The 13,170-nt window shown below is 44.5% G+C and overlaps 1 protein-coding gene across 1 annotated transcript in view; it reads left to right on the forward strand.

Moving 5' to 3' along the window:
* Positions 1-13,170, forward strand: part of SLC24A3 (solute carrier family 24 member 3) — a 337,622-nt gene that overhangs the window by 285,240 nt on the left and 39,212 nt on the right. Inside the window, exon 7 of the mRNA XM_077812070.1 lies at positions 9,491-9,565. Coding sequence (XP_077668196.1) covers positions 9,491-9,565 — 75 coding nt within the window. The remainder of the gene's footprint in view (positions 1-9,490; positions 9,566-13,170) is intronic.

The raw sequence follows: 13,170 nt of genomic DNA on the forward strand, positions 1-13,170 counted from the left end.
GGCTGGGGGCATTTCCCTCTGTTCTGTGGACCTACCAAGGTCTGCAGGATGAGAGAACCTTCAGCCATTGGAAGGAGATGGTCAGAGCCCCTTGTGAGCCTTTCGGTGGGAAAGATCACTTTTTTTCCTTCACCCGGTCGGCAAGCCTCCCTAGTGATTGGTTTACAGTTTGAAATCTATGTCCATGAGAATTCATTTTGAATTTTAGGTGTCGTCTCCAGTACTCGTGTGCTTTGCTTTACTAGTATCAGCAATGCTTGTGACCCCTAGTGACGCCCCTGGTTCAGGAGTTAATAACTTGTGCAATTAAAGTAAAATTAACTAAACATTAGTGCTGTGCATTAGATCTCAGCTAGGGGAGCCCAGTACACTAAGTGATCTCTCTCTCTCTCTCTCTCTCTCTCTCTCTCTCTCAACTTGCTTTCATTCTTTCTCCTCCGACAAAGGAGAAAATGTTCGCAGACTTCTTCGAGACATTGTCCCTATGGGATGGGCGTGTACCCGTGCACTCTTGATCAGAGATTTTGTCAGCAGTGTCCAATGCATTTGAGGACTTGACAGTAATAATTAAGACTTGGAGAGTCTTGACACTGGCTGGATGTAGGGTCTTCCTTTCTTGCAAAATACACCCTTTCTCCCCTCCCCCGCAAGTGCCTCCTCAATGTGTCTCCTGCGATTCTTGGCAGCACATGATATTAAAACACCATGTGATTTAATTATTAACCCATCTAAGTTATTGACCAATCAGGAGGCTTTAACTGTGTTATTAACCAATTGTAGCTGGTAACATAATAATACTTGGTCCGTCATTTTGCTGTGAGAATTTTATGTATACAATTTTATATAATTTCCCCTGCCATACTGTTTAAATATGAATACGTAGTACTATCGTAAATGAAACAATGAATTCACACTACCTTGGATCTTTGGGGTAATGTTGATCACTAATTTTGCTTCTGAACCACTGAGGTCTGCGTATCACTGGTCTAAAGGTTCAAGATAAATAACTACGTTTTAGATAAAAGAAAAGAAAAAAAATGGCATTTCCTGTTTTCCTTTTTCTAGAGTGTTTTCCTCTCCACGTCATTTCTATCCCTACTCTCACTGTTGCTCGCCAAAGATTTCTTCACTGTGGGACGCTTGGTCTTGCTGAGCCAGATATGGGTTTCAGGAGCATTTGTAATCAGTCCCTTTAGGGCAACTTTTCCATGCTGGGTGGACTGACAATTTGATGCTTATATTGGTTTGGTTACTATGGTTGCAGTGCATAACCTAAATGGCAACACCAGGAATTAAGTTGTCTCTTGGATACATTAAGATGTATGTGTCAGCGTGTGAAAGGTTTAAAAATGTAACTAACAGCCCTTTACATTTTCCACAGTAACTCTTTAGGGATTGACCGTAAAGAGACAAGGAGAGGGATATATTTTTAACTGAGCAATCTGTAATGTCGTAGTTACAGTTCGACTGAACCCTATAATAAATTCTTCATCTCACAGAGAAATGTAGGGCCGGATTCTCTCCCCCATCCCAATCCCATTGCACTGCTCCAGCAGCACAAAGGAGACTGAATTTGGCCATATATGGCCTGCGGAGAATTCGCCTGGGGTTGAGGGGTTCTCATCAGGCATAAATCTGCTGTAACCTATGCCATCCCCACCCCCAACCCAGATGGAGGGGAATCTCGGCTTTACTTTGCAATAGCAGCATGGATGTGCCATGACCTATGTGAAATATGAACTCCTCGTACAAGCCCAATTCCTTATATAGGTCTCACTCAACTTCGCATCAGAAGCTAGGTTCTTTCCAGCTCTTAAAGCATCTCCAGTCTGCCATCGGGTGCATGTTTGTAATCCCATTTGAGATAATGGGGTTGTTCAGGTGTGATGCAGGGCAGAATCTGACCATCTGTGGGATAGCACGGCTGTATATGAAGGTCGATTTTGACCTTCAGGATTGTTATTACATATGATGGTGCATGATTCAGTTCATGATCTTTCAGATCCCAGGCTGAATTGGACCCATGAAGCTTACATAAGGAGTTCACAGAAAAACCTATGTGAATCAGCTGATACAGGGTATTATCCCTGTATAGTGATCATTCATTAAATGACAGGTTTGGAGGTTCCATGGCAAACAACAAACTTCTTTAACTGGAAAATGATAGAAATGTTACAACATCTCTAAGTAACGCAAATGATTATAGGGTAAAATGTCCAGCCCTGATTCTGCCCATCACAGCACACAGGATGATATACAGCATCATAAGAACAAAGTTAAATAGAATGAATGTAATTTTATAAAATGCTTGTAAAAATGAAAACACAAAATCAAAAACCAACAAAAAAGACTATCTAGGATCCTAAATATGGATTTAGGAACATACCTCTAGGCACCTAAATTTGAGCATTTCAATCATAACCTACAGACATGCTGAGACAGACCTTCAACTGGTGTAAATCGAATCTGGCCCACCGATCACATGGGCCTGAATCTCATTTCAAATAAACGTTCTTTACATGGCTCTGGCAGTATAAAGCGACGTGAACGTGAGCATGAATTAAACTTACACCTACTTAAAAAGTCACAATTTAAAGAGGCCTTAGCGTATGACATTTCAAACAATTTGTTTTGCTAGCAGTCTGGAAAATGCCAGTAATGTACGGGTTAATACCAGAGAACTCCGGGGACCTGTTTTATTTCAGCTTTCTGAAACGGGACCCTTTATATAGATAACGTGGAATGAAAATGAAGCTACTGTTGATTTGATTGAATTCTTGCACAAGCATGAGGATGTGGCTGGAAAACGTATTTATAAAGATAAAGCTGGTGTAAATTGGCCCAGCTCCATTGACTTCACCAGAGCAGTGCTGATGTACACCAGTGGAGGATCTGGCCCAAAAAGTTTGAAGTGCACTCGAGAAATGGAAAATAAAGATTTGAGGATACAGTTCAACTGTGGGGATGTCCTAGGGCTGTGGAAAAAATAGAGCAGAGTTTAGCAGATTGTAGATGTTACAGCCCCGTGACAGCTTTTAATCTGCCCTTTTGAGACTATTAGCTAATGAAGTCAAGGACTGAATTACTCAGTGGCCTTTCTCTTCTACAGTCCTAGTTCCTGTCTAAATTGGCCCACAGTGACCCACATTCCTTCCGATTTCTGTGGCTTTGAAAGGTACTGAGTGAAAGGAACTATGCAGCAATCCTGTTTTATCCTCAATTGAACGTGTATTACATGTCCTTTTATTCTTAAGGCTTGTCTTCATGGCACTGCTAGCTTGAGGTATAACCTGAGTGCAGCCCTTAATGCAACTCCTGTCCACACAGTGAAATCTCTATAGCTTACGGGAGATGGTGTCTTAGACTTAAGTAGCTGGCCCGTGGGGGATGAGGGGAGGGTTTGAAGCTCAAATGCTGCTGATGCTGGAATTAATAATACAGAGGGGACAGTGGGCTGCTAATAATGAAGGCTGAAAATCACAGGCCATGAGTCCGGTGCAAAAACAGCAAATTTTAACACTCACCGCAACTGTCAAATCACGCTGCAACTCTTTCGAAATGCCACTTGCAAATTTGCCCCAGCCACCGCTCCATCCTTGCCCATTAGGGGCAGGGATGGAGGAGAGTGGGGCCAGGGACCCATGTGGGTCAGGGTCAGGCTCTCCAGGCTCTCTCTCTGAAGCCCACTCAGTACTCCAGCTCTGTGGGCTTCGCACTTCACCCAGGAGCAATTCTGCCTCTGTCACGTGGCATGGGCCAGGCCTGCTGAACAGCAGTGGTTCCTGCACAACCTTGAGGACTTCGCCTTCCATAGCTGCCTGGCCACATTGCGGGATGGGCTCAGGGAGGGCCAGGTGGGGGTTGGGGCGTGTACCTCCAACAGAGCACAGGGCTATGCCAGCCGCACACAGGGCCTCCAGCCGTCTGAGCTGGGGCCAGCTCTAGGATGTGGGGGCTCAGCCCCACCCTCACCTCACCCTAGCGACTGGAGAAATGGGAGGATAGCCAGCCCCTGTTAGAAGGTAGAGGACCCAAACTCTAGTCAATTACAAAGCAAGTGTTTAGGTCCTGCACCCTCACACACACACACCAGCACCCCGAACCACAACTTTAATAAACAGTGGCAGCAACTTTTGAACCAAAATATCACAACTTTCTGATGGCCATACTAATAACACAAACACTGTGGGGGTATATCTACATCACAGTGTAAGGTGTGATTGTAGCACAGGTAGGCCTGCCCATGCTAGCTTTAATCTAGCCAGCACCGGTAACAATAGCAGTGAAGATGTGATAGCGTGGACTTCAGCGCAGGCTAGCAATCTGTGAATACTCAGGGCCTGATTCTCATTTTCACTGTGTCTCTTTACATGGCTGTGGTGGGCAAAAGGGCATAGACTGGGTGTAGATTGCAGTTACAAGACCCCTTTATACTGCCTGAATGGTGCAAAGAGGCCTTTGTGTAAATTAGAATCATGCCCTACGTCTTCTGGAACATTCCTTGGGCCAGCAGGCTGCACAATGCTCAGTGTTCTAAGGGTTAATCTTTGACAATGTGGGCAAACAGTTACACTTCAATCTTCTGTGAAAAGAAGGGTTTTTACAGATAATGAAAAGTGAAAATGAAATTTCTGTTGGTTTGATTGAATTCATGAAGAAACATGACTCGGGGATGTGGCTGGAAACCATATTTTATTAAGGGAATGTCTGACGTACCGTCTAGAAATGGAAAATAAGGATTTAAGGAGACAGATTAGTTATGGGGCTGTGGAAAAAATAATCATAGTTAAACCTTAGCTGATTGAAGAAGTTAACAGCTGTATGAGCATTTGTCATTCACCCCATCAGTGCTCTTAGTTAAGAAAGTCAAGAACTAAATTAGCCTTCTGTCTTTTAGGATCATGGTCGTCTCTGACATATATATTTTAATAATGTGAGTGCATTGTGTACTGTACACAGAATGGCCACCTCTCACAATTTTATTCATAGATTTTAAGGCCAGAAGAGAGCGTTAGAAAGGTGCTAGCTCCCCCCAAAGTGGGCAGGCAGAAAGCAGGACCATGTCTGTGGAGTGAAGGCTTCCTCTAACAATGTCTATCAGAATTACCCCTGCACTTGTACAGCGATGCCCCGCTTCCATCACAGGCCTGTGTCTTGTGGCCTTCGGAAGTTCAAAGAATCCCTTCTCACGGTTCTAAAATTGAATGCAACCACTTCAATGCAGTGGTCCCCATTTAAAGTCAACGTTTGCCAGCAGTGACCACAGCGCGAGACAGGGAAATACTGCAGTGTGAGATAACTGTTGACAAATGTTGCCTTTTTCATGACAGCCACTGTGCATGCATATTGCAGAGTTTTCCTAAGGAGAACTCAAAATAGAGCAATTGCAATTGCTAGTCTTTATCTTGCGTCAGAAGTTTAAAAAAACATCCAGTAAATGCCCAAGGTTCAGGAGAATGGATGGACTATGAAAGCTAAAATACCAATAGCGTAGTCAAAAAAGTGAGGGCCTTGTGTTAGAGGGATAATTCCACTGATTTTTGCCCTTGGACTGTAATTCTGATTGTGACCGAGTTCTGCTGCTTTAAATGTAAGCCTTCCAAAAAGGAGATTCTGAATATAAGACTCAGTAGTATATCTGATCCTTTCCCAAGTGTGTTGTCCTGTGCGACCTAGCTAAAGAAAGCCTTTCTCTTTCTGTGAACTATTATAAACATATTCTCAATGATCTTTCACACAGTTTGAAAATGTGTGTGTTCCTCAAGAATTGAATCTTAAATTCAACCACTTTCTAAGATAAGTAATCCCTACTCTAAGGACTTGAGCTAGATATTTCCAGATTAACTCATCCAGTTGTTCTTGTGTTGATATCATCTCATAACTTCTGAGTTGTTATGCTTGATTAGATCACCAAGTCTGATCTCCTGTATAACACAGGCCAGAGAATTTCACCCGGTTACCCCTTCACTGAGCTCAGTGATTTGTCTGACTGTTAAAAATGTGTGCCTTATTTCTAATTGGAATTTGTCTAGCTTTAATGTTTTAGGTGTCTTCTAATTTAACTCTGTAGCCAGGCACTTTGCAGACTTAATTAGGTTTAATTCAGAGACCAACGCCGTTAACTACAAGCTAATATCCCTGCAAACTTAGCTCCCAATTCTGCAATCTGCTCTCTGATGGAAAACAAACTGCTGCATCTCATGGAGCTCCATTGAAATCAATGAGATTCCACGTAGTCTGTATCTGTAGCAAATTTTCACTGTTACTCTATCCTATATACTAATATGGAGCACCTATTGATATGGTATACAGTATTCATTTCATATACATGACCTTGTCATCAGCAAATCATTGGTGGATGATACAAAGTTGGGAAGCATTGTCAATACAGAGGAGGATCAGAATGTTATACTGGAATGACTGGATGACCTTGAAGACCGGAGTCACAGAAATGAGATGAAATTCAATAGTAAGGTCATGCACTTAGGATCTAATAATAAAAATGTCTCCCACAAGCTGGGGCAAGAGAGGACAAGAAAGACCTGGGTGTGTTGGTCGAACACAGGATCACCATGAGCCACCAACATGACGCAATGGTGGAAAAGGCAAATATGATCCTAGGATGTATCAGGTGAGGCATTTCCAGTACAGACAGAGAAGGAATAATGCCACTGTACGTGGCACTGGTAAGATCTCAACTGGAATGCTGTGTACAGCTCTGGTCACCCATGTTCAGGAGAAATGAATTCAAGCAAACAGGTGCAGAAGAGCTACTAGGATGACCAGCAGAATGGAGAGTTGATCTTATGAGACTGGAAAAACATGGGTTGTTTAACCTAGCAAAAAGAAGGCTGATAGGGGAATAGGATTGCTCACCGTAAACACTAGGGAGGGTGAAGAGCTATTTCAGCTAAAAAAAAATATTTTGGCACAAGAACAAATGGGCCAGGGACAAATTGAGGCTGGAAATTAGAAGAAGGTTTCTACCCATCAGAGGCATGAGGTTCTAGAACAGCCTCCCAATAGGAGTTGTGGGGACAAACAACTTAATTAGTTTTAAGAGCAAGCTAAACAAATTTATGAGTGTGCTTGTATGTCCTGATTGCTTGTGATAGTAGGTGGCAGGGCTCAACAGCCCTCAGGCTCACTTCCAGTTTATGCCTTCTGTTCCTAAAAGCTCATGTTTCAGCCAGACATCTGGAGGGGTCAAGATAAGATCCCCACCGCCACCCCCTCACAGAAATACAGTATGCTCTGGGTTGGGTCTCCGTCCTCTGAATCATTAGAGATGGCCATGTTGGAGATGGGACACTGGACGGGGCCAGTGCTGTGAGGTGGCACCAAGCATCCTGTCTCTCGGGTGCTTGGCTGGCTGGTTCTCGCGCACATGCTCAGGGTCTAAGTGGTCACCATGTGTGGAGTCAGGAAGGAATTTTCCCCCATGTTAGGTTGGCAGTGACCTTGGGGGTGGGAGAGAGGTTTTACCTTCCTTTGCAGCATGGGGTGTAAATCACTGGTCAGGATTATCTGGATATATCTCATTCAGTCAGCTCCCTGCCATTGGGGGGAACTCGGGCATTGGTGCAACTTAGTCCCTCTTATTCTCTGCCTGTCGCACATGATAGTGTAGTCTCCTGTGGGCTGTAACAGTTTGGTCTAATTTTGGTTGTTGGGTGGTGGTGGCCTGTGATATACAGGATGTCAGACTAAATCATCTGGTGTTCCATTTGGCCTTAAACTCTGACTTTCACGACTTCTGTTTTCCTGCCCTACTCAAAGTAATAATACACAGCCTTACAAGAGTACACTTAAGTATCTAAGTGTTTAGGAAAAGTCATCTTTATGTTATATTGTACTAGTTATGCACTAAGAGGCAGAGTAGGCCTTGTGTGCCTAAATTACTTGCACTCTTTTGAAAATCCCATCTAGAGTGTGTGACTAGTTGACTGTTGTGATCGTGTGTGTCTGAAGGTGTTTGGCAACACACCACCAACATGCCCGGCATGGTGCACTTTCAGAGGTCTACAAAAGGCAGCCCCTCTCCACACTGTGCTGCATCTCAGATGCATTGGAGCAGAACTACTTTTGTGGGCTCTTCACAAAATCACAAGTGCTTAGTAAGTCCTCTGTGCTTCAGCTCATCCCTCTGTCAGAGGGATATAGTAATGCTTGCCTTCCTCACAGCTCTCTTCTGAAGTTAAATTAATGAATGTTGGTGAATGCTTGGAGATCCTAGGGTGGGAGGTGCTTTCTGTACAGTGTTACTCTGCGTTTCTCAATCCGTGGATCACATCCCAAAACTGGGTGTAGGGGGAAGCAGAACATTTCAAAAGGTTCACGTGACGGCTCCGGTCCCTCAGGATTGGCTGGGCTGAGCTCCCTATTCTGGGCGTTGCGATCTGCAGGGTTACAGCACCACTCAGATTTGGCCCAGCCATCCCTCAGTCAGGAAGATGCGGAGGTGGGGCTGGGTCCAACTGGAGTGAGTAGCACTGTGAGTCCATGCACCAGGTCACAGCTGTGCTCTCACAGATTTGGCCCAGCTGCCCTCCGACACAAGGGAGTTCAAGGCCAAATCTAAGCAGCACTGCAGCCACAAAGGTTGCAACACCCAGAGTGAGCAGCCAAGCCTGGCCAGCCCTACAGGACCAGGAACTGCAGGAGCCACTGCTGCGGGGTGACTGCAGGATGGGATCTGCAACAAAGACCCCCAGGCCTCCCCCCCGGCCCGCTAGGGCCAGGACCCAACATCTCACCTCCAGCCTATTGACTGGGTTGCGACAGGCCCTCAACTTTAACAAATGGGTCCTGAGCCCGAAAAGTTTGAGACGCTCTCATGTAAATGGCTCTGTAAGGTGGAAGGCAGCAGAGAACCAGGGCTCCCTGCATCCTCCCAGTTTTCTGTCTGTATTCCTTTCCATTTTAAAATATAAACATTCCCCTCGTTTTGCCTTTAAAATCGGATCTTGTGTGGTGCTGAGCCCGTCACACAAGGTGCCGAAAGCTCTCTCTGGGGGCTTGCAGGATTTTTAACAGAAGATCAGTACCTCAAAGGATTGGGCCCTCAATCCCTCCACCACCCACACGTCTTACAGGATTCTAGAACTGTGACTTTCTCCTAACCAAACAATTTGGGCCCAAGTTCTGCCTTCAGTTACAGCTATTAAAAAACCTTCTGATACACAGGGATGATTAGACCTGCCTAGAAGTAACTGAGGGCAGAATGTGACCATGGATAAGCAATGCAAGTGCTGTCCATTACCATGACTTTGCCACCTTTAGGTGCCAGAGATTCAGTCTCACCTCTGGCCTTTTTGTGCCTCTGGACAGCGGTCTCAGAAATGCAGTGGATTCCTAAACTTGGATTTCTCATATCACATACTAATGTATGGGGCCAGCTTGCACTGTGAAATGACAGTCCATCCTTTGACACAGAGAACTTGTGATGACGAGAGCCTGGCTCACTCCTACTTTTTGCGTATTTTCTCAGGTGGTTGCACTGTCATCATGGAGTCTGCTGCGAGATTCAATCTACTACACACTGTCTGTTGTTGCACTCATTGTGGTAAGTTTTTGAAGGCTATTATAACGGTGCTTCTGCTCAGGAAAGCTAAGTGTGTCCTATGGTCCGCATCAGGATTGTCACTGGGGGCAGATTAAGACGTAGGCACTATAATCTTGTGCCCTGGCTCCAGGAGTCATGTCACGGCCAAACCTCAATTACAAAAAAAAAAAAAAAAAAAAAGCTGCTTCTAGCCTTCCTGGTTGTGGAGGAAAGCTTAAAAACACAACACAGGTGTAATCGATACAGCAGTGCTCGCTTGAGTCTGCAGAGAGCATGAAACAATAGCTCTGAGAGGAGTGAACAGCACCATTCATCTCAATGGGGTGGTAACTCTGAAACCCAGAGTACATCTGTACTGCGGCTGGGAGAGAGCCTCCCAGCCGGGTAGACAGACTTGTGTTAGTGGGGCTCACATTAGCCCACTGAAAATAGCTGTGTGGATGTTGGGGCACCAGTGGAGGCTTGGGCTTGCCACTCAATCTCGGACCCCCCATACCCTCAGAAATGCATGAGCACAAGTCCTGCTAGCTCAAGTCTGTCTACCCAGGCTGGGAGGCTTGCTCCCCGCTGTAGTGTAGACGTACTCCCAGAAGTCTGGCCTCCAGTCAGGCCATGAAGTGGATGCTTAGTCCTATTTCGTTCCTTATGTGAGGAGAGGATGGAAGGATCTGTGCATTTCCTACCTCAAATTTGAGTCATTCCCCCCACCCCCCGTCCCACATCCCCTTGGTCCTCTGGCTCTGCTACCAAGAAGCCCTCCATACTCAAGAAGGGACATGCTTTGCCCCAGTGGTTAGGAAATCAATTCATGAATACAAAATGTTACTATAAGTCATATACCTGTACACAGATGCATGGGATTTAGTGGGTACTGGTGGTAAACCCTACCAGTGAGGTTGCAAGATGGTTTCATTGATAACACCTTGTGACTAGTTGTTATAATTCTCCAGAATATTTAGCAGTTGTGAAAATCAGGCCACTTATATAGCACCCTAAACGTGAATTTAGAAGCCAATAGCCTGATTATCAACAGTACTCGCTGTTCAGCTCCTATCCTGTGCGATGGGAAGTGTAAGTGCTCAGAGCTGCTGAAAATCAGGCCAAAAGGGAAACGATGCTCGCATAAGAATTGAAATGTGAAAACAACAGCAGTTAAATGGCACAGTTTCATCCAAACTCGCACAAAGTCAGGAAATTCAAAAGTTACGTTTCCCAGAGCAAAGCTGCATTTTGCATAAATGTTGTTTTCATCTATACGTTACTGTCATCTTGGACATGTAGCCTAAAATAAACTATTCCCTACTAAAGAGGGGAAGGGGAGAGTGAGATCTTCTTGTGTTCACTTTAATACGTTTGTAAGGTCAAGTCAGCATTGTGGTGAGAAGATGAACATTTGCAATTCCAGAATTCGTGTGACTGTAATTCGGCAACATTAAAGTTTCCTGGCTGTATTTTCTTTTGCCATTGCATGCATGTGCCTGCATACTAGGTACATATTTCATGTACATAGCTAGCCCCTCCCCCTGAGACTTCCAGCAAAGAGTTTGCCTCAACTTGTTTGTGCTTTGTAATTTCAACACTGCAAGGTCAGCCTTCTGCAATGTATGAAAAATAGCTTGTCTTCAATCTAATGCATACCTCAACATCCAGGCAAGAATAAAAGCAGTGTAATTGACAGTAATGATGTGTGAAACCAACAAAGGCTGCTTTGTAACTTCTATGGCTTGAGAATAATAAAGCACGAGAAAGTGGCTTTTGAACAATAAACCAGCAACCCCATATATTTTAAAAAATTACCTCCTAAGGGCAGAAAGGCATGCATGAAACATCCCAGCTATTTGATTTATTTATTTGTTTATTTTTAATCCAAAGGAAGAGTGGCTATGGAAAGCCACTTTGCTTCTAACCTGATAGTGTTTGGATTGTGTATTTAATTTGCAGAACAGTTGCAAATCAGTCAGGGGAGCAGGGCTGGGGTTGTTTTTTTTAAAAAAAAACCTTCCAGTGATCTTTCTGCTCACAGGGCATGACAGCTTTATTTTTGGATGCTTCTCGGCATCCTAACAGTGGCCTGATACAGTCATACCTTTTGTGTCATATCTAGAATATTCCTTAAACTAGGTATATAGCAAGAAACTCAGACAGATCATTAATCAAAACTCTCTGGTACCTGGAAACAAGGTATATATTACTGTTTCATTCTGGTTCCTTCTCTCTTCCATCACAAATGTCTTCCATGGGGGGCTATTCTTCATGACTACAGAACTACAAAAGTTCTGTTCCTTGGGATCTTCACTCCAAAGTACTAGGATATTATCATTCCTTCCTGGGCCTCAGGTTAGATTCTGTACCCCACTTGCCCGGAGTCAAGCCCAATCCTCGGCAGCTCCCTGCTATCAACAGGGCTATGTCAATTACCATTTGTTAAATGCACATAAAGGCAAATGGGAGAACGGGGAGAAAGGAAAAACAATTAAAATATTTAACCCCTCTGCTTGACATTTTCTCCTGTGTTATTAAAAGATCTTGTTAGGTCAAACAGAGTCAGATTTCAGTGGTAGCATTTGTTTGGTTCTTAAAATACGTAGCCTGCCTTCCTCCCCTCTAAGACCCCACCTCCACCTAGAGACAACCACCTGATAAACAATACACTGTCACCTTAACTCTGCCCCACAAGGGATGCTGGCCTTCCAGATCCCCCCTGCCCCAGAAGCAAGTGGATGCTGCCTCAGAACTATACCAAAGGGACGCCCACTCTGATTACTTTGGTGGTAGATAGTTCGGGGAAGGAAATGGAGGGAAGTCTAGCCTCACACTGAAGCAGAGTGAGGGCTGTGTGCAGTCTACAGTGTAGGGGTGTGGTTGTGTGCCGATGGGTGAAGGAATAAAGGATGTCCTGCTAGGTGGCTTTGCTTTTGAGGTTTTGCATCAGAGCAAAGCAAAGTGGTTACACATGCAGCACCCTTAAGCGCTCCGTCCTGTAGTGTTTAATGCCTGAATTTTAAATAGTATCACTCAGTCGCGGAGGAACATAGATGACTCCTTATCATAAGCTCCCAGGGTGAAATCCTGGCCCACAGAAGTAAAAGGCAAAACTCCCATTTACTCCAGCAAGATCAGGATTTCACACACACACACACACACACACACACAGACACACACACACACACGTCTTTAGATGCTGTTCCAGTTCAGTGCTGTGCTCCCTACTTGAAATCGTACTGATCATAAATGGTACCTGTGTCGCACCTTCCTTTCGCGAGGCACGTTCCCGCTGTAATGAGTCAGCCTCCTCACGCTCCTGTGAGATGAGTGAAGACAATGCATTGTCTTCAGGCCCATGCCCACACAAGGTGAGTTAAGGACAGACATTAATCATGACATGGTCCCTTTTAGTGGCTGCTCTGTGATTTGAAGTGAACCAGTTTCTCTCTTGCCTTCGAAAGACACTGTCATGCTGAAATGAACATTTATTTCACATTAACCATGAAAATAACTAGATGAATGGCATAGAGAAGAAAAGAGAAAAATGGTCAATTTCACAAAATGCAGATGCAGGCTAGTTACACTTATAACTGATCATTCTTGCTCTACCATAGGATGAC

This window comes from Eretmochelys imbricata, chromosome 3 (genome assembly GCF_965152235.1).
Source record: "Eretmochelys imbricata isolate rEreImb1 chromosome 3, rEreImb1.hap1, whole genome shotgun sequence".
Taxonomy (NCBI): Eukaryota; Metazoa; Chordata; order Testudines; family Cheloniidae; genus Eretmochelys; species Eretmochelys imbricata.